General features: G+C 41.2%; 2 protein-coding genes and 1 non-coding gene across 4 annotated transcripts in view; all 3 read left to right on the forward strand.

The window, feature by feature from the left end:
• The window catches only part of LOC125153100 (40S ribosomal protein S2-like), a 34370-nt gene extending 27506 nt beyond the window's left edge, over positions 1 to 6864 (forward strand). Inside the window, 2 exon segments of the mRNA XM_047836012.1 lie at positions 6344 to 6725; positions 6728 to 6864. Of these exon segments, the coding sequence (XP_047691968.1) occupies positions 6344 to 6725; positions 6728 to 6864 (519 nt within the window).
• LOC125161391 (small nucleolar RNA SNORA64/SNORA10 family) lies at positions 6151 to 6280 on the forward strand. Its single transcript, XR_007150595.1, has one exon. It is a non-coding gene; the product is annotated as a small nucleolar RNA SNORA64/SNORA10 family (small nucleolar RNA).
• Positions 6865 to 9802: 2938 nt separating the features above from the next.
• Positions 9803 to 22131, forward strand: part of SLC25A26 (solute carrier family 25 member 26) — a 138540-nt gene continuing 126211 nt past the window's right edge. For both annotated transcript variants that reach the window (XM_047840302.1, XM_047840309.1), the window contains exon 1: positions 9803 to 10019. In XM_047840302.1, coding sequence (XP_047696258.1) covers positions 9921 to 10019 — 99 coding nt within the window. In that variant the 5' untranslated portion in view covers positions 9803 to 9920. The remainder of the gene's footprint in view (positions 10020 to 22131) is intronic.

The raw sequence follows: 22131 nt of genomic DNA on the forward strand, positions 1-22131 counted from the left end.
AGAGAGAGACAGAGCATGAACAGGGGAGGGGCAGAGAGAGAGGGAGACACAGAATCGGAAACAGGCTCCAGGCTCTGAGCCATCAGCCCAGAGCCCAACGCGGGGCTCGAACTCACGGACCGCGAGATCGTGACCTGGCTGAAGTCGGACGCTTCACCGACTGCGCCACCCAGGTGCCCCTCCAGGCTCAATTATAATACCTACATCACAGGTGATAGTTTGGATTAAGTGGGAAAGTAAGTGGGGAAACGGCCAGTCATCTCATAGGGCCTGATATAAAGTGATTGCAATTTCTTTTACTCATGCAGAGCTGTCCAGGTGAACTGGACAGGGGGTTATGGAGTCAGCAGGAGGTTTATATGACTGGTTCAGCCATTCATTAGCCAAGATATAATTTTGGAGATGTTTTGCAGAGATAAAGGAGAGGAAGGTAGAGGAGGGGTGTTTTTGAAGGTAACGGTTTGCTTCAAAGATAAATGAGAAATTAAAAGGCAAGCTTCTTAAACTAGCATATTGTAAGAATCATGGAACTTTGATTAAAAAAAATGAACCTGGTAGGGTAAGATATTTATATGAGAAAAAGGGGATTATGGACACCCAGTAGGTGCTTATTTAGCACTTGCTGATGGAATTAATTTGAGGAATAATAAAGTTGTGCTTATTATGTGGTTTAATGGTGAACATTTCTCTTTAAGTTTCCTATAATGGGAAGATCATGAACCCCATTTATGTTTTCCCATTATCCTCTACTGTAAAGAAAAAACAGCTCAATTTGCCCTTGAATATAACAATAGTGAGTGACTGAGAAAAATCATTTGCTGTCCCCATCTGTGTCACAAGGGTGACCTGTAACTATTTGTTGCCACTTCAACAGAGGGGAGTGATTACACCAAGGGCACTTCTGTATTATATTTCAGTGTGACAGGCTTGCCAAACTGATGGGCAGTAAATGCACAAGGCATAAGGTTTGAAGATAATTTCCACGTCTGATAGGGTGGAGCTCTTTGTCAGAGAATGCAAAAATTAGCTGAACAAATTTCATCCTGATTATTTTTGTACATATCTTGGAAACCTAGCTATAGCTTCCCGTTGGGTCAAATATGGAACAAAATCCAATTATGGCAGATAATTTATTCACTCTTTCTAAAGTCTAGACAGGTTTATATCAACTTGCTCATGGAAAAAGGTAAAGAAATTAAGCAATGTCAAGTGAGGGGCTGTCACAGTTAGAGATAGGTTAGCAACAGAGATTCAAATGATGATAGCAGTCACAGCAGTAGTAATTATTCATTAGACATGAACAGTAATGCAAAGAGAAAACAGAAAGATCATTTTTAATGTACCCAAAGATAATCAACGATCATGCAGATTTTTTCATGTGCATTTGCAAATTATATTTTGCCTCTAAGATTGCCGCCAATGATTCCTCCTGCCTCTGTTCATTTCCTTGTGTAATCCCCTCCCCCTGAGTGTGGGCTAGTAAAGTTTATGGGATGTCAACTCAGAGGTCAGATGACCAAGTTTGCGGCTTCTAGCCTGGGTGTTCTCTTTCAGTCTTGCTTGCTTGCTCCCTCTGATGAGAGCCAGGGGCCATGTTGCAAGCTCCTATATGGAAACACAAATGTGGCAAGGAATTGAGGAAGGCCTCCAGCCGGTAGACAGTGAAGACTTGAGCCCTTCAATCCCATATCCTGCAGGGAACTGGCTCCTGCCAACACCCACGTGAGTGAGCTTGGAAGTGGATCCTCCCCCACTTGAGCCATCGGATGGAATTGCAGCCCTGGTGGCAGAATGACAGCAGCCTCATGAGAGACTTTGAGCCAGCCTATGTGTAGCTGGGTAATATTCAGATATTGGACCCAAAGAAATTCTGAGATCGTAAATGTTTGTTGTTTTAAGCTGCCAAGGGTTGGGGTAGTTTGTTATGTAGCAACAGATAATTAATACATGTAAGTTTACAAAAATTGGATTGGGGCACCTGAGTGGCTCAGTTGATTAAGCATCTGATTCTTGCTTTTGGCTCAGGTCATGATCTCATGGTTTAAGAGTCTGAGCCCCACATTAGGCTCTCTGCTGCCAACACAGAGTCTGCTTTGGATCCTCTGCCACCCCCTCCCTCTGCTCCTCTCCCACATATGTGTGTGCGAGTGTGCACACATGTTCTCTCTCTCCTTCTCTCTCTCTCAAAAATAAGCAGGAAAAAAATTGGATCAAATTGTCTTTCATCAGCCAGAGTTTTATCAGCAAAAAGAGGGCACCCAATTGGGATTTTTGAGCAGAACTGTGCACCATGTTAAGAATATCAGTTAGGTATGAAAGAAGCAGCCAGGGCTTATAACATTATGAAAAATCCATTATCATCCATAGACCTGAAGAAGGAAGGGAAGGAAACTGTGTTAGAAGAGACCAAAAAAAGGGGAGCCACAGAGGGAAAGTTGTCTTACAGGAGATTTGTCCAGGGACACACCACCTGTCAGAGTTGGGTCAAGGCAGGGAGCAAGCAGAGAAGAAATACCCTGGCATCGTTCTTTTGCCATGCTCAGATTGCCCATGACTGTTACTGGCCAAACCCAGCTGGAAACCAGAGGGCAGTTCCTAGGGGTCAGCGCCCTAGGACAGAAAACAAGGCAGAGAAGGCAGAGAATAGATCTGCTGAGGCATAAAGAGAAAAACCAGCATATGCCCATGCTCTTGTGCAATTATTTTTATGTTTATCATCTTTCTGTATCATTAATGATTCGTCTCCATTATGGTTTTATTTATTTAACATTTTTTTCTTTTTAATGTTTATTTATTTTTGAGAGAGAGAGACAGAGCACAAGCAGGGGAGGAGCACAGAGAGAGGGAGACACAGAATCCGAAGCAGGCTCCAGGCTCTGAGCTGTCAGCACAGAGCCTGACATGGGGCTTGAACTCACAAACTATGAGATCATGACCCGAGCTGAAGTCAGACGCCCAACCCACTGAACCACCCTGGTGCCCCTACGTCATGCTTTTAAATAGCTACACATGGGACCTATTACAAATTATCTCAGCCACATACGGATGAACATTTTTAGATGTATAAAAAAATTCTCCTTTGGCTATGGTAAGCAGCGAAGTGAATATCCTTATAGTTCTATTTCTATGGATTAAAAAAAAAGTTCCTTCGAGCACAATGCAAGAAGTAGAAATAATTAAGGACAAAGAACATTTTTAAAAGGATTTTGATACATCTTGCTATATTACTCACCAGAAAATCTACTATATTCTCCCTCTGGGAAAAAAATCTTTGCCTATTTGATAAGATTTTAAAAATAGGCTTTATTGGGCAGTCTGGTTGTTTTAGTAGGTAGAACATGTGATTCTTGATCTCAGGGTTGTAAGTTCAAGCCCCACGTTGGGTGTAAAGATTACTTAAAAAAAAAAATCTTGGGGCACCTGGGTGGCTCAGTCGACTAAACTTCGAATTCTTGATTTTGGCTCAGGTTCTCATGGTTCATGGGATCAAGCCCTGAGTCAGGCTCTGCACTGATGGCATGGAGCCTGCTTGGGAGTCTCTCTCTCTCCCTCTCTCTCTCTCCTCCTTCCCTGCTTGTGCTTTCTCTCTCTCTCAAAATAAATAAATAAACTTAAAAGAATAAAATAAATCTTTACCCGAAAAATGCTTTATTGCTTTTTAATTTTCATTTTGGTACTACCAGTAAATTTAAAATACTTTCCACATGTTCATTAGCCACTTGTATTTCTTCCTTTATGAACTTTGCCCATCTTTTCCATTTGTATTACTCTTTCTCTTATTGATTTATAGGAGGTATTTAATGTTAAGGATTTATTGTTGTCATATATACTGTAAATATTTTCCTTAGTATAAAAAAAAGTCATGCATAGAACCTGTTTCTTTACCTAAATAATATTAAATATTAAATATTTAATTTAATAATATTAAAATGTTTACCTTTTTAAAACCTATTTCAATAGTTTAATTATGTCAAGTAAAAGTTTTAAGCCATTTGGAACAGTATTTGGAGGTAAAGCATGAAACAAGGATGAAAAATTATTTTCTTTTAAATGTGTGCTTGACTGTCCCCACACCATTTATTGAAAGGACCATGTTTTTTTTTTCTCACTGATTTGAAATGGAAAGACAAAGCCACATGGCAAGTATACTCTTTTTTTTTCAATATATGAAATTTATTGTCAAATCGGTTTCCATACAACACCCAGGAGTATACTTTTGATTCTACTACTTAAAGGAAAACAGGCTTTTAAAATGAGCCTTTTTGCATTTTTCATTGGACTTCCTTTCCATTACATATATTTGCTATCCTTTGCAGATGGGTTAAAATACCTCCATGGATACTTTTACTGAACGTGATTCTATGACCTCATTTTTTAAAAAAAAAAATTTTTTTTTAACATTTATTTATTTTTGAGACAGAGAGACAGAGCATGAATGGGGGAGGGTCAGAGAGAGGGAGACACAGAATCTGAAACAGGCTCCAGGCTCTGAGCTGTGAGCACCGAGCTCGACGCGGGACTCGAACTCACGGACCGCGAGATCATGACCTGAGCCAAAGTTGGCCGCTTAACCGACTGAGCCACCCAGGCGCCCCTGACCTCATTTTTTAATAAAGATCCACAACAGTGGCCTGGAGATTGGGCCTAGTGGTGCCTGAACATTATGTCCTTCGTCTCCCAAGTTAGGCCTAATGTGTTTTTTGAGGTATGTTTTTTGACTTACTGCAAATTCTTATAAATGCTCTTGAGATTTGAGAACTTGTTTAAAAGTAAACTTGGCTTACGGTGGTAGATTTAATTAAAGAAGACAGTGTTATCATGTAATTTCTCATGCTTAATGCAAATCAGCGCTTACCTAATTTCCAGTGTCTCTTCACATTGAAGATTTGAGGACATATCATACCTGCAGGGTGGTGACAATGATGATGCATTGAAATACTCCATTTAAAAGGTATGTTCAAGGGGTGACAGATATTTCTTTCTTTTTTTTTAATTTTATTTTTAGAGAGAGAGCACCCATGTGCTTGCATGTGAGCAGGTAGGGGCAGAAGGAGAGGGAGAATAATTTCAAGCGGGCTCCATGCCCAGTGCAGGGCCCATGACCCTGGGATCATGACCTAAGATAAAATCAAGGGTCAGATGTTCTATCAACTGAGCTACCTGGGCACTCTGGTGACATATTTTTCTGCTAGAATTTTATGAAAAGGAGGTCCCGGGTCATGTTGTAAGATCCGTGTCTCCAAGAGGGTTTCTAGTGGCATTATGAAATACTTGGCGAAGCTTTTACCTTTGTACAAAAGGAGAGAATGTCACATTTCTTCTTGATTCTAGAAGGCATCCAATGCATTGTATTACCTTCCAAGTTACCAGAAAATGGCATCAACATAATTTCTTCCTACATAGTTGAAGACAGTCATCACATTGAAGAGGAAAAGAGTTTCTCCTTAATTTTAGAACCAAAGAAGTACTGTCTCAAAATTAAAATCAACAGTCTGGGTTAAATTCTTTCTTAGGGGAAGAGTTGCATCTAAGACTTCCAGAATCATTAGTAACTGCAAAGAACATCTGTTTTCTCTTAGGGAGGTATGATAGCACGTATCACAAAGTGCATGTGCACCTCAATAATTTATCAATCTCTCATTCATAACATTCAGACTCTATAACATCATTGGGAAAATACTGAATAAATTTAATTTTTTCTACAAGCCAGGCAGTGGACTCAGTCCTTTCCATGAATCTATTATTAAAAAATCTCCATCCAGGTAGACAAATATGTTATTTTAGTCAATGTTATTGAGGTATAACCTACATACAGTAAAACGCATCCATTTAACTCATGTAATTAAAAACAATAAATTGTGCAATTCAATGCATTTTTGTAAATGTATTGCATATATAAAACATATACCCAAGCAGTGGCCACCACAATAATGATACAGAATATCTCTATCACCAAAAAGTACTCTTTGGTGTCTCCTTTGGAACCCGTTCTTTGCCTCCACTCCAGGGCCTTGGAACCTCTAGTCTGTTTTGTTGCTATAATTTTGTCTCTTCTGGAATTTCATATAAGTGTGATGGACACATGTTTTCATTTCTCTTGTGTAAATACCTAAGAGGCACATTGGAAAGCTAGGGGGTGGGGGACAAAAAGCACTTGGGGAGGTAGAAAATTATAGGTGGAAATTAAAAAAAAAAAATGGGAAGAGAGAGAGAAAGAATCTCCTCAGGACCTCAGACTGGCCTCACAGAAGCCACTCTTTCCTGGAGTCATGCAACAGGTCCTGGGTGGGTTACTGCTGCCGTGCAGGTCAGGGGACCATCAACCTTCTCGGGCTGTTCACAGGCATTTGCTGCCATCGGAGATTACAATGAACGTATCAGTCTGGATGTTAACTGCTCTAAGGAGGTAGCCACTGCCATCCATGGGGCCATCATCCTGGCCATGTTTCCTGTTGTCCCCATGTGGCGAGGCTCCTGGGGGAACAAGACTGGCAAGCCCCACACTGTCCCATGCAAGGTGACCGGCCGCTGTGGCTCTGTGCTAGTTCCTCTCATCCTCATCCCCAGAGGCCCTGGCATTATCTCAGCCCCTATGCCCAAGAAGCTGATGCTGGTGGCTGGCATTGAAGACTGCTACACCTCAGCCAGGAGCTGCATTGCCACGCTGGGCAACTTCACCACGGTCACTTTTGGTGCCATTCCCAAGACCTACATCTATCTCCCTCCCACCTCTGGAAAGAGACTGAGTTCACCAAGTCTCTCTATCAGGAATCCACTGACCGTCTTGTAAAGATCCACACCCCGGTCTCCAGGCAGGGGTACGGCCACCACCTAGTTTTATACAAGAAAAATGAAGTGAATTAGAGCTTGTGGGGAAAAAAAAATGCAACAAAAACATATACAAAACAATAAGAGGGGCATTGGTTTCTGTAGTGGTCATACCATATTACATTCCTAGCATGTATGAGATGCTCTTCATTCTTGCCACAATACTTGGCCTTTTGGGGCTTTCTGATTGTTGTCACTGTAGTGAGTAGGTCCCTGGATCTCAGTAGAATCTTCACTTGCATGTCTCTGATGCGGTATTCAGCTTCCATCGTGACACTCCATGATTCTCACCTGCTGGTATTCATTCATGTCTCTGTTTAGTACAATCCCATAAAAAGTAGGGATGGCCTGTGGTAACAAATAGCTATTTCAGGGGCGTCTGGGTGGCTCAGTCGGTTAAGTGTCTGACTTCAGCTCAGGTCGTGATCTTGCAGTTTGTGAGTTCGAGCCCTGCTTTTTTCTCTGTGCTGACAGCTTGAGCCTGGAGCCTGGTTTGGTTTCTGTGTCTCCCACTCTCTGCCTCTCTCTGTGTCTCTCAAAAATAAACATTAAAAAAAAATACACACACACAAATAGGCTATTGCAGGTATGACCACAGAGTGACTTCTCTGATCACGGAAAACATTTTAGTTTCTTTGTTGTTCTCCCTTAGATCACTCACTCTGGGGAAAACCAGCTGACATATTATCACGACACTCAAGCAACCCTATGGAGAAGTTTCTGTCACAAGGAACTGGGCCACTTGCCAAGAGCTGGCACTAATTTGCCAGTCATGGGAGTGAGCCATTTTGTAAGTGGATCCTCCAGTTCCAGTCAAAGCTTCAGCTATATCCCTAGCTGATAACTTGACTGTAGACCTATGAGGGACACCCTGAGACCAAACCCCTCAGCTGAGGCATTCTTGGATACCTGTCCTACAGAAATTGTGTGAGGTAATAAAGGTTTACTGTTCTAAGTTTTGGGATAGTTTGTTACTCACCAGTAGACAACCAGTACAGATTTTGGTACCTAAAAAAAATTTTTTTTAAACGTTTATTTATTATTAAGAGACAGAGAGAGACAGAACATGAGCATGAGAGGGGCAGAGAGAGGAGGAGACACAGAATCCGAAGCAGGCTCCAGGCTCTGAGCTGCCAGCACAGAGCCCGACATAGGGCTCGAACTCATGGACTGTGAAATCATGACCTGAGCCAAAGTCGGACGCTTAACCGACTGAGCCACCCAGGCGCCCCTTTAAAAAAAAAAATTTTTTTTTTAATGAGGTTTTGGTACTTAAAAATGGGCTGCTGCTGTAACAAACATTCAAACTCTAGGAGTGGCTTTGTCACCAGGCAGTAGATTAAAAAATGGAAGGACTTTGAGGAAAGCATTAGTGGAAGCCTACTGATCAAACCTTGATGGCCTTGGAGGAGTCTGCCAGCAAGGGCTTATGGGTAAATATGGTTGGCATAATTCTAAGATGGTTCTAAACATTCCTGCCCTGTTAATTCATACGTTTTGTACAATCACATCCCTTGAGTGTGATTAGAACCTGCTAGCGTCATGAAATATAACTTCCATGATTATGTTGCAAAAAAAGATTTTGCATATGTAATTAAGGTCCCTAATCATTTGAATTAATCAAAAGAGAGATTATGGAGGGCAGGGGTGGGTAGGGCTGACCTCATCGTATAAGCCCTTAAAAGAGACAAACAACAGCATAAGAGGTCCTCCTGCTGGCCCCGGGGTGGGGACGGGGCAGGGTGGGGTGGGGGGCGGGGGGAGTGGGGGGGGGCGAGCGGGGGGGGGGGGGTAGGGGGAGCTGGGGTGGGGGGGCGGGGGGTAGTGAACCAACATATTTTGAGATGGCCTATGGATTGTGACATGTGGCAAACAGGTGAGGACCAATGTTCTGCAGGCAGCATAGGGAAAGGTATTGGTAGAGGGAACAACACGGGTAAGATGGGAGAGCTTGAAAGTGTATAGTCTGTGAGTAGTCTAGCCAGTGGGAAGAGTGACAGAAGACACCATCTGGGAGGTGAGTACCATGATAAGGAGCTGGACTATTTCACATGCGCAGCAAAAGAGAGTAATTTAAATCAGGAAAGTGATGTAACCATCATCTTTAGAGAATACTTCCCGTGCACCAAGAACTAAGTTGAAAACGTGCATGCATTACCTCACTGAATCTGTAATAGTACCAAAAGAAGTTACCCTCAGTATCCCAAGTTCACAAGGGAGGAAACTCCATCTTGGAGAAGTTATGCGCAAACCTAGTAGGCAAAGCTTGGAATTTGAAACCTTAAAGGTTTGCTGGCTAATTATTTCTAGATCACACATCTAGATGAGAATAAAGAATGGTATGAACATCGATTAAAGAAAGGCAGACAAGGAGCCTGCTAAGGCTACTGCAAAGGTTTTGAGGGAAGATGCGCACTAAGAAAAATTTCAAGCATGGCTCTGATATGTTCCCTGTAGCTTTTGGTTGGGACTTCTGGATGTGCGCACTCGTACCACAGCGAACAGGATGAGCAATTCTGCAAATAGATAATTTAAAAAGTAAATACTATTAGATGCAGTAACTGTAAGAGGTGGAGGATGCTAATTTTTACCTGGAGTAAGGAACCTTTTAAAGCCTTTTTCTATATCTTTAATAATCGTCTGATGTTGAGTCTGTTTTATAGAAACTCAGACAAAATTGGTTCAAACTGAGCTAAGAGAAAAATTAAAAAGAACTGGAAACTAAAAGCCTCATCCCTTAAACTAGTCCCGCCCCTTCATTGCCCCGCCTTCCACCAAGCCGCGCCTCTTTGGGGCTAACAGTAGCTTTCCCCAGCCTTCACCCGGTGACTCTCAGTTCCAGGATCCCGCCCAGCTTCATTTGCTCGCGAGAGTTTCTTCATCTAGCCGAATCACAAGGCTGCTGCAGGAAACGGAAGCAGAGAAGAGTCGCGAGACTTGGCTAGACCGCATGCCTCCCCAGACCCCTCCCCTCCCTCCCGGCGCACTTCTGGCCCAGCTTTCTCGGTTGCACGTGTAGTTGTTTTGGCTCAATCTCACGTGGCCGCGGAAGTGCCGGCGCTACAAGTCCGCCCCCAAGATGGCGGCACCCAATGAATGGGGTCGCGATCCGCTTCTGCTCAGTCTCGAAGTATAGCCTTTGCGGTGTCTGCGGGGCCATGGAGCGGCCTGGGTTCATGGCTTCGCTGGTGGTGAGTGCTGGACGGTAGGGTGGGGCGCTCGGGGTGCCGGAGTCGCGCAGTGGAGCCCGTAGTAGTTTTTGTCCCCTGGCACTTCCGGTTTCGCGCGTTGACCCGTCTTCAGGTCAGTGGTCACCTGGCAGGTCCCGGAGGGAACGCCGGTTTCCTGGGCCACCGCCGGGCCTCGTGTCAAGGCTGTGCCTTTCCTACCTGGAAAACAGAAGGACACGGGGGTGGGGTGCTTGACAGTTTTTCTCAAAATGGAAAGAAAAAAAAAGTTGCAATTATATAGTGTGACTACATTCTGGAGAACTTGGGAATTAAGTATATGTAACAACAACTCCCCCCCCCCCCCCCCCCCCCCCGCCAAAAAAAAGTACCCACAACGAAACAAAAACGCTTGCATCGCTCAGATTCTTCCTGTCCAGGACTATGTTTTTTATTTAGCTGTATTTGTTTTCACTCTCATAAAATGACCTGTTCATTCAATATATAATTAATCTGTTTATTTAAAGTGTTCTTGTAAGCTTTGGGTATATTGATAAGTGTAAATAATTACGGAGCCAATAAGATAGTAGTGTGTAGAAACCTACCAGAATTAACAGGTTTGAACATCAAAAACAACCCAAGAACCAAAACGTCTGTAATATTTTGAAGTCTCTGTTACGGCAGGTCCAGTAGGGATACCGGATACAGCAGTGAACAAGACAGATTGGCTGCTTGTGTGTGTTTTCATTGTGGAAGAGTAGGAAGAAACAGTAAAAAACAAAAAACAAATACAAAACACAACATTTGAAAGAGCTTCCACTGGGGTAATGGAGGCTCAGTAGAATTTCATTTAATTATTGTTTGTTGTTGCAGGTGTTAGGGATAATATGGTGAACAAGACAGACCTCACGTGGGTCAGGTGGTGGAGACAGAATAGTAAAATGTTAGGAAAAACGGCAATGATCTGAGGGCTGGTTTCATAGTGTTATGGAGGATGTGCAAGGGAGTGCCTTAGCCTCACTTGTGGGATCATGTTTTAAATCTAGGTCTATTGAGACTTGTGTAAACTAGGTTTTAAGGATACAAAGAAATACACCATTTTGAAGTTTTCCACTCTAGTGAGACAGAAGTAGTAGCTTTGACAATCAAGATTCCTTTGCTGGGAACTGGGGTAAGCTCTTTACATACATTGATTTTTCAAGTTCTGACAATCAGTTAAGTCTTTTTTATTTATTTATTTATTTTTATTTTTAAAAATTATTTTTAATTTTATTTTTTTAAATTTACACCCAAATTAGCATATAGTGCAACAATGATTTCAGGAGTAGATTCCTTAGTGCCCCTTACCCAAAACTCTTATGTTTTGTCCCCCTCCCTGTTTTTATATTATTTTTATTTCCCTTCCCTTATGTTCATCTGTTTTGTCTCTTAAAGTCCTCATATGAGTGAAGTCATATGATATTTGTCTTTCTCTGAGTGACTAATTTCAGTTAGCATAATACTCTCCAGTCCCATCCACTTAGTTGCAAATGGCAAGGTTTCATTCTTTTTGATTGCCAAGTAATACTCCATTGTCTATATATACCACATCTTCTTTATCCATTCATCCATTGATGGACATGTGGGCTCTTTCCATACTTTGGCTATTGTTGGTAACACTGCTATAAACATTGGGGTGCACATGTCCCTTCTAAACAGCACACCTGTATCCCTTGGATAATACCTAGTAGTGCCATTGCTGGGTTGTAGGGTAGTTCTATGTTTAGCTTTTTGAGGAACCTCCATACTGTTTTCCAGAGTGCCTGCACCAGGTTGCATTCCCATGACAATCAGTTAAGTCTCATCTTAGTTTTCCAAATGAAGAACTGAGGTACAGAGAGGTTAGGTAACTTCTCCAGAGTCACACAAGTGATATCTGTTTCATGTGTGTAAGTGTCAGAGCTCAGATTCCAAGCAGGCAGCGTAACATGGGATTTCATGCTCATAAACACTGCTTGATACTCTCCCTGAAGTCAGCAGTAGTAGCTAGCCATTGCTAAAAACAGGTGAGTGCCAGAGTTAACAAATGAATGGTAGTTTTAAAATTTATTAAAATAGGATACAAAGGCCAAAAGATACTTTTTTTTTTCACCGCAGTTACAGAAGGCATAATTAGGATCAATAAGTAGAAGTTTCGAGGAGGTTAGATTTCATTCCAGCTAAAGAGGAATGATTTTATTTGTTAAGCACACACAGTTTATCGGCCATGTGTTCTGTCCACCAGGCACTCTGGACACTAGCCCTTGGAGGTATGGTGGTGAACCAACCAAACTCATAAGTACCGTTTAAAAAATGAACTGAGGTGGGCTGGAGATAGAACAATATTGGAGAACCTTCTTGAGATTCTTGGAATGACCAAGAAAGCCCCCGAGGAGGTAACATCAAGCTAAGACATGAAAGGTAGGAAAGGGAAATACACTTCCAGGAGCAGTGGAGAAAATTGAAACGGAGCATGTGAACAAAAACCCTCAGGTGGAAGGAATTGAGGATGGTGAAGTGGTGGCTAAGGCCTAGTGGGTAAGGGTAGTGTGGCAGGGGGTCGTGTATCAGAGGTGAGTCTTTGTGGGCCATGGAAAGGAATTTGGATTTTTCTTTTCTTTTTTTATTTAAAAAAATTTTTTTTTCAACGTTTATTTATTTTTTTTTGGGACAGAGAGAGACAGAACATGAACGGGGGAGGGGCAGAGAGAGAGGGAGACACAGAATCGGAAACAGGCTCCAGGCTCTGAGCCATCAGCCCAGAGCCCGACGCGGGGCTCGAACTCACGGACTGAGAGATCGTGACCTGGCTGAAGTCGGATGCTTAACCGACTGCGCCACCCAGGCGCCCCTCTTTTCTTTTTTTAAATGTTTGTTTGTTTATTTTGAGAGAAAGAGCACGAGCATGAGAGAGGCAGAAAGAGAGGGAGAGAGAGGATCCCATGCTGGCTCTGAGTCATGGGCTGGGAGTCCACTGTGGGGCTCAAACTCTGGAACCATGAGCTCAAATCAAGAGTCAGATGCTTAACTGTCTGAGCCACCCAGGTGCCCCAGGACTTTGGATTTCATTTGAAGCATAATGGAAGTCATTAGAAAGTTCTATTATCAAAGTAGTTCAGCAATGGAATGGCCTCCCCCCACCCCTGCTCAGGTTGGGAGTATCTTTGAGGTAGGCTAGGTGCTCCTGGGGGAGTTGTGTTTTGCTTGTCGCTGTGCTGCCAGGGTCTGGCATTTTGTAGGTACTCAGTCTTACTTACTGAAAGAATGAATGAGAGTTAGGTGTAAATGATTGCCGGTCTTGAAGCTCAGGTTCTAAGTATTGAATGAGAGAATGTTAGATACGCAGTACAGAGCCTGACATGTAGCAGTCATTTAAATACTTGCTTCCTAAAGCTTCACGAGGAGGATTGAAGGGTCGTAGAGTAGAAGGGGAGAGCCCCTGGGATGTTAGTGTTCATTTGGAGCAGAGTAGGCTGTTGAGAAGGAAAAAAACCTCAGAGCACAGTGACCGATTCATACTTTTAGGAAAGCAGTTGGAACCAAGTATTAGCAACCTAAAGATGTTCATAACATTTAATTCAGTGAAGACAATAGAAAGCCACTTAAATGTGACACAAGAGAGAAGTGGTTAGGTAAACGGTAATAGATGCATTTCATGAGCGATTCATGGGCCATTAACAACAGTGCTGGTGAAGAGTGTGTGCTATAACATGGAAAATACTTGTAAAAGAAAAAAAATACAAGACTGCACGTAGATATATCTGCTCATGCCTGATTAAAACTATAAAAATACAACCTGTTCATGAAAAAAGGCCTATTGAAATTTCCCAAGATAATACAAAATAATTTTGATAATAGCATTACTTTTTCTCTAGGTTTTTTTTAAGATACAAAAAGTACTTTTTTTTTTTTTTTTAAATAAATAAATACCTCACCCTGTATTACGTCTCTTTTCCTGCCTGCCTCTTCTCTCCCCTTCAGCACTTAACGATTTCACGGTCCTTGTAGTTCATGAATTCATCTGGCTTGTTACTTGAATGAGACACCCAAAACATCCTGCTGTAGTTACTGTGAACCAGTCCTCAGTTCAGGGAAAAGAAGCTTGGCAAGTGTGGGCACTGTGCAGTGTGAAGTAAAGGCAGTCCTTTGGGTGGTTGCCTGGGTTATCAAAGTAGCCTTGAGAACTGATGAGAAAAGGTATGATTATTTAATGACCTCTAAAAACTCTCGTCAGTGTTAAATGACAGACTCTTGCTGTTGATGTAAATGTGTAAGGAAATGAAAAAAATAGTAAGGCTGATATTTAACTGTAATTTACAACATGAGAGACACAGAGTGTGAAAGTGTGTCACAAGGAATTTGAACAGTGCTTATCTTCTTTCTTTTAAATTTTTTTTAGCATTTATTTATCTTTGAGAGAGACAGAGTGTGAGTGGGGGGAGGAGACACAGAATCTGAAGCAGGCTCCAGGCTCTGGGCTGTCAGCACAGACAGAGCCGGATACGGGGCTCCAACTGGGAACGGCGAGATTGTGACCTAGGCGGAAGTTGGAGACTTAATGGACTGAGCCCCGCAGGTGCCCCAAACAGTGCTTATCTTCTAGTCACATAACTTACATAGAACTAGCATCTTTGTTATGCCTCGGCAAAGTGTCACACAGCTTCGGGTCCACTTCCAACATTTTATCCTGTGCTTTCCATGTTAGAAAGTATGTCAGAATTCTTTGATGGGAAGACTTTTGCTGGCATCCTTTCCTCTGGGACACTTCATCCTTTTGGTGATAGCCGCTTTCCTCACTTAGGTTGATAAGTTGGCCTTTGCTAATTGCTTCTCTGCATATCTAGATTTCAGTGTTCCCACTTTTCAGTTATTTGCTGCAGTTTGATCTTTGTTGGCCAGCTCCCTCTATTGATTTTCTACTTTTGGAAAATGTCACTCTGTTTACTGTAATATGAACCGTGGTGTTGGATGTCTTGTGTGACTTGTACTTGGAGTTCATGCCTCCTCTTCCTGTGTAAGGCACAGGCTGTTTCCTTGACTGTTCTTTTATTTTTAAATTGTTTTCTTAGGTGGTTCTGAAAAAGTTCTTTCATAATACTGGTGTCTTCTCCCTGGGCCTGACCTTTGGCTGAGAACCACTGGCAGAATGTGACTTGAGGGGAATGACAGGGGTTGTGTTGCTATGGCTTCTTCGGTGGGTGAGCAAACAGAGTGAAAAGAGAGGATGAAGTACTGGACATACTTTGAAGGGAAGTTTTCCATGTTCTTTGCCATATATTTTTCTTTCCTCGAAGGTTGCCTCCTAGTTTTCAATCTGGTGTAAAGGGATGTTAGTATCTTATGATGAAATATTATCTCCAGATCTATAAGGAGTTGGGGATGATGCTTCCACATTCTCTAGGTTGCTTCGTGTGACTTTTTTTCTTTTGGCATTTTAAGTCAGAGTGAGCAGATCGTTTTTGCTTGTTTTGATGTTGAGCTGTACCCTGGACACAAGTGTATTCTGAAGTTTGATCAGTCACTGGAGCCTGCAAGGTCCCCTCAGAGACCCTCGGTCATCTAGGATCACAGTTGAGAACCAGTGTTGGTGGACGCCTTTTTTCTGTGTCTCACGTACTGGGAGATGGGACCGCTTTTCCTTTCTCATTTTTCTTTAGGCATAAGAGGGGGTTGGAGGAATGTTTTAGTATTTGGTAATTGCAAAAGACTTGTTAATGTGATGTTTTGTTACCACTTCTGAAAGAAATGCTACCTGTTGAAATAAAAATTTAGTAGTGAAAATTTATATGATACAGAATTTGAGTAGCACTAATGAAATGTCAAATAGAGAAAAGGAAAAAACTGCACCCAGGCCTTTTTCACCGCCACAAATCAGGCATCTTTTACCTGTTCAACGAGACATATATGTTAGCCTTTGCTCTGGTAGTGGATAAGAGTGCTTCAAACGTAAGGCCCCTGCCCTCGTGCTTTATAGTCCAGTAGGAGACAAATGTTAAAAAGAAAATGAAACAAAAATTAGCCATGCAGTAGCAAATAGTGTTGAAAAGTAGCCATTTACTGAGCACTTTAACATGTGCCTGTGCACATTTTTCACAGCAAGTCTTATAGTTACAGTTTTGTATTTTTTTTTTTAAGTTTATTTATTTTGAGAGAGAGAGTGCGAGTGAGCAGGGAAGGGGCAGAGAGAGAGGGAGAGAGAATCTAAGCAGGCTCCCTATTGCCAACATGGAGCCTGATGTGGGCTCGAACTCACTAACCGTGAGATCATGACCTGAGCCAAAAAATGAGAGTTGGACCCTTAACTGAGCCACCCAGGTGCCCTTTGTATTCTGCTTCTAAAAAATTAACCCATGAATTCAAATCTAACTGTTATAAAGAAATTTGAACGTATGTATTTCTCAAGTTTTTTAGTTGATGCTGAATTGTTCCTGCCATGCATCACATGATTTGGCTTTGTGTGGAGTGTGTCCATAGGTGATTCTTGTCCAGGAGGCAAAATTTGAGGAGAAATTTAAATTCATTATTACTAATAAAAGACTTGAATTTATGTATTTTATATATGAATTTATTAAATTTAATATATGAATGTAATCTTCAATCTTTATCACCTAAGTCTTTTCATGGCCTTTAATAGTCATGTCAGAAATACTGCATCCAGGAAACTTTGAAGGATATTTATAGTAACATACTAAAAATAATAATTTTTATTTATTGATAAGTGATAAAGGCTGGCATTTTGCAGTTTTTTACTGGCGTTTCCAGCTTTTTATTATATACAAGCATGTAACAGGCTCACGTAATTGTATTTAATTCTCATTTAATCTCCCTTTTCCTCGGCTGCAGTGACTTCTTACTTGACATGTCTCTGAAGGCAAGGAAAATAAAAGCAAAAATGAACTATTGGGACCTCATTAAGATAAAAAGCTTCTGCACAGCAAAGGGAGCACTCAGTAAAACTAAAAGGTAACCAACGGAATGGGAGAAGATATTTGCAAATGACATGTCAGATATAGGGTTAGTATCCAAAATCTGTGAAGAATGTACCAAACTCAACACCTGAGAAACAAATAATCCAGTGAAGAAATGGGCAGAAGACATGAATAGACACTTTCCCAAAGAAGACATCCAGATGGCTAACAGACAGATGAAAAAATGCTCCACATTGCTCATCAGGGAAATACAAATCAAAACCATGTTGAGATATCACTTCACAGTGGTCAGAGTGGCTAAAATTAGCAACTCAGGAAACAACTTCTATTGGAGATGATGTGGAGAAAGGGGAACACTCTTGCACTGTTGGTGGGAATGCACACTGGTGCAGCCATTCTGGAAAACAATGTGGACATTTCTCCAAAATTAAAAATACAATTACCCTATGACCCAGCAATAGAACAACTAGGAATTTATCCCAAGGAAACAGGAGTGCTGATTTGTAGGGGCGCATGTACCCCCATGTTTATAGCAGCACTATTGACAATAGCCAAACTGTGGAGAGAGACCAAATGTCCATCACCTAATGAATGGATAAAGAAGATGTGGTCTGTATATACAATGAAATACTACTTGGCAATGAAAAAACAATGAAATCTTGCCATGTACAACAATGTGGATGGAACTGGAGAGTATTATGCTAAGTGAAATAAGTGAGTCAGAAAAAGACATAGATATATTTTCACTCATGTGGAATTTGAGAAACTTAGCAGAAGACCATAGGGAAAGGGAAGGAAAGATAAAAACAGAGGGAGGGAAAGCATAAGAGACTCAAATACTGAGAAAAAATGAGAGAACCAATGGGGTTGATGGGGGTGCGGGGAAAATGAGTGATGGGCATTGAGGAGGGCACTTGTTGGGATGAGCACTGGCTGTTGTATGTAAATGATGAATCACGGGAATCTACCCCGAAGCCAAGACTACACTGTGCAGACTTTAGCTAACCTGACAATAAACTGTTAAAAAATATAATCTCAATTTTGAAAAACTCTGTGAAGTAAGGTACTATTATTTTCCCCATTTCATGTATGAAGAAATAGAAGCTTAGAGAGGGTTAAATAGCTTTCCTAAGGAGACCCAGTTGAGATTGAAGCCAGGTCTGTCTGTCTGATGTCAAAGCTGTGTTCTTAGGTGATAGTTAATCTGAAAGAATTTCTGGAGAAATCGAAGGGTACTCAAAACATTACTGTGTCCTTGCGAATAGCCTCACTAAACAAAACAACCTACGTGGCCTTTTCCTTTGGGAAGTGATGATCAGCAGAATTTCTGGAGAAGTCACCCTAAGTAGATCACAAAGCTATCTGTTTAAATGGAATGCTAAGAAGTATAGTAGCAGACAGATGGCACTGGCTTTCAGCTATCACAAGTGCTCTGGCAAACCACAATTGGGACAAAGAGTGACTTACTCTTTTTATTCTGAACATTTAATCTTTTTATAAAGTGTTTCCTCATCATCTCCCATATCCGTTTGATTCAGACCAGCAAACTAGTGCTGAAGCCCTGCTACATATGAGGCTCCGGGTTAGATACTTAGGAGAGCAAAGGTGACTGACCTGGCTTCTGTTCTGAAGGATCATAATGTCAGGTCAGATGTAATGATTACTTAGTACTGAAAGTGAAATCTAAATGGGGTTATGTCAGGGAGTCAAGGAAGTAGCATTTAATTCTCACCGGGAGCTTGGGAAGGACTTTAGGAAGCTCATGGCATTTGGTCACAGCCTTAACAGTGGATAGGATTTTGGCAGGTGTGTGTGTGTGTGTGTGTGTGTGTGTGTGTGTGTGTGTGTGTGTGTATGTGTATGTATGTATGTATGGTGGCAGGGGAGTAGGTAGCCTTCTGTAAACGGGAGACAGAGGGCAAAGAGAGGACATTCCACACTGAAAACTAAAGCAGGAGGGCAGAAGTGAGAAGTTGTAGGTCATGTTCGGGAACCAGGTTCCTGAGACTCACCGACCATAAGAGTATGCAAAATGAAGCTGGGTAGGTATGAACACGAGTAAGGGTTCTTAGTTACCTCTAAGTGCCAACTCAATACCACATGCAATCAGTGAATTAGGATTTTTTTTTTTTGGTGGAGCAGTATTATTTGAAATCTTTACTTTTGTAAGTTTATAATGCTCATTATAAAACTGGAACAATACAAAAATTAGCAAGATGGTAAAAATACTACTCCTTCCCAATCTCTTGCGACAGAGGTAATAACTTGGAGGAATTCAGTGTGTATGCTTCCAAAGTTCAAGTTAGGCATATGTATAGATCCATACACATTTCTTTGTAAGGTGAGATTATATGGCATATATGCTTCTATAGCTTATTTAATTAATGAATATAACATATTTCTGTGCCAGGGAGTTCAGATTGACTTCTTTCTTTTAAAGGCTGTGTAGCATTCTGTTACTCAGATAGAATTTATTTAACAAGATCCCAAGGATGGACCTTTAGACTACTGCCAGTTTTTTACTGTTATAAATAATTGCTGTAGTAAACCGTCTTGTATATTTATGCACTTATTTCTGTGGAAGAAATGTTTGGAAATAAAATCACAGGTCAAGGGCTTTATAAATGAAAATTTTCATTTTGCCAAATTGTCCTTCACAAGATTATAATAATTTGTTTCCCCTAATAGTGCCCATAATCATTCTTCATATTTTTAACCTTTTTAATTTGTGGGGAAATTGTTTTGATTTGTTTTATTTGATCATTAATGATAGGGAAGCACACATTCATAATTTGGTTGGCTGTTTATATTTTTCTTTTGGATATTGCACGGTCCTTTGTTTTGTAGTTTGTTTTTATTTTTACTTATTTTTTTGTAGTTTGTTTTTAATTCAATGTACCTTTTTAAGGTTGATTTGTAGTACCTTCTAACATATGGGTAGTAACTTTTTACTAGGGCCATTGATTCATTCATTCTTCAGATGGTTATTGAGTGCCTCATGCGCTGGTGCTGGGAACTTATTGGTAAATGGAACAGGTCTGAACCTTACAGTCCTGGTGGGATCAACAGACATCACATCAAAGGTCAGATGCTCAACTATAGAACTAAAACTGTGATCAGCATGTGCAAACAAGAGGGTCTAAACCTAGACTGGGAGATTGGGGAGCATGTGTACACAGTCCTAGACATGAGGAGGGTCAGGTGACATGGAGGAAAAGAGAATCAGATGACATGGAGGAAAAGAGAGAGCAAGGGGGCGGGAAGGTGCCAAGCAATGGGCAGCAGTGGGCAGTGGTGGTAGAGCCAAGGAGGAGTTGGGGACCAGAACTTCCAGAGTTGTAGGCTGTGCGGTGATTTCGTTCTTCATCCTAAGGGCTCTTGGAAAGGTTGGGAGACTTACAGGCTGGAGAGTGGCAAGATGAGATTGAAATTTGCATTTCACAGAGATGCTGCTGCCATGAGTGTAGACAGCCCAGGAGCTCAGCAGGGAGGAGGAGTGGTGGTGGGGAGGAGAACTGGTATCCCAGGAGGGTGAAGTCAGCAGTGGCTCCTTTGTTCTGGAGAAACCCGAGGAGGGGTGTTCTCTAGGAGAGCCATGTACATGGTGTGACTGGTTCCTCCTAGCTGTGGTATAGTCCTGCGGCCAGTGATGATTCTGCTTAGTTAAATTAGACAGGTGGTTTGGTTTTGTCCTGTAGTTGAGCAGCAGTGACATTTTTCTGGTATTGTGCCGGCCTCCGTTTGAGAAATAAAGGTTTTATAGCACGTGATCTTGAATTTTTTTCAACTCTCAGTGTAATTTCCAAGCACTCATTAGATACTTCTTCTCTACAGCCTGTCACACTTTATTAAGTTAGAGGCCTATTTTATGTTAAGTTCTCAATACATTGGTATGTTGTAGTGAGGCTTACTGGTTACATGGGTTATGTTGTGTCTATTTGGATTTTGTCAGGTTCTTTTTTCTTTCAGTGTTTTTATTTATTTGATAGAGAGTGTGCACACATGAGCGTAAGCAGGGGAGGGGCAGAGAGAATCCCAAGCAGCCTCTGCTCTGTCAGCACAAAGCCCGACACAGGGCTTGATGCCATGAACTGTGACATCATGAGTGGGCCACACAGGTGCCCCGAATTTTGTCTAGTTCTTGAAGTTTTCAGTGTCAGCTACCACAGATCTTGAAACTAATCGTTTGCCTGATAACCTTTTTGATAAATGATCATAAATAAAACAATTTCTCTGACTAAAGAATGAAAGAATTTAATAGAGTTCTTTATATTCAACTGATATTGGCATGGGCATTTTGTACATAATTTTTTTTTTTTTTTTTAGTTTTATTTATTTTTGAGAGAGACAGAGACAGTGTGAGTGGAGGAGGGGTAGAGAGGAAGAATCCCAAACAGGCTTTGTGCTATCAGAGGCTTGAACTTGTGATAGGAGGCTTGAACTTGTGAAACCGTGAGATCATGACCTGAGCTGAAACCAAGAGTTGGATGCCTACCCAGCTGATTCACCCAGGCACCCCTTGTACATAATTATGTACAAAACAGTATTAATGTAAAGTTATAAGCACTCCCTAAAGTTTTTATTTAAATTTTAAATCTGTTGCTGTGTGGCTAAATACATAGGTATTTTTATTCTTTTTTTCTATTCTCTGTTAGCTGTTTTATTTTTTTTCAGTCTCATGAATTTAAATGACACTTGACTTATAGAAGTTTGAAATCTCCAGAAGCAATTAGTAACTTTTGATTCATGTTTTACTAGCTAAACAGATTGAATCTGGTTATTTTATTCTCTGAAGATAAGAATTCTGATGAAAGAAGCATTAGAGAATCAATGCATGGAGAGTAGCCAAATAGATTGAAAGACTAATTAACTTACTGATTAAAACTTAGCAGTAGATGGCAAGCATCTCTCCGAACCCTCTCCTAGGATTAAAGAGAAAATCAGAATGAAGTAGAGAATGTTTTTAAAGAATCTAGTCTGAGCAGACATTCCCACCAGGATTTTCATTTTCCTTGTGTTTTAAGAAAATGAAGAACATGCAAAATATTTTATTATGTACTGAATCTTAAAAAACCCTTTAAAAATAATTGAGAAGAATGTTGGAAGAGATTGGCTCCTTTTTTTACTGGCCTACGTTACTTATGAACATACTCCTATGACTTAGAAAAGGCAACCTTTATTTCCAGAAA

The sequence above is a fragment of the Prionailurus viverrinus genome, chromosome A2, assembly GCF_022837055.1.
Source record: "Prionailurus viverrinus isolate Anna chromosome A2, UM_Priviv_1.0, whole genome shotgun sequence".
Lineage (NCBI taxonomy): Eukaryota > Metazoa > Chordata > Mammalia > Carnivora > Felidae > Prionailurus > Prionailurus viverrinus.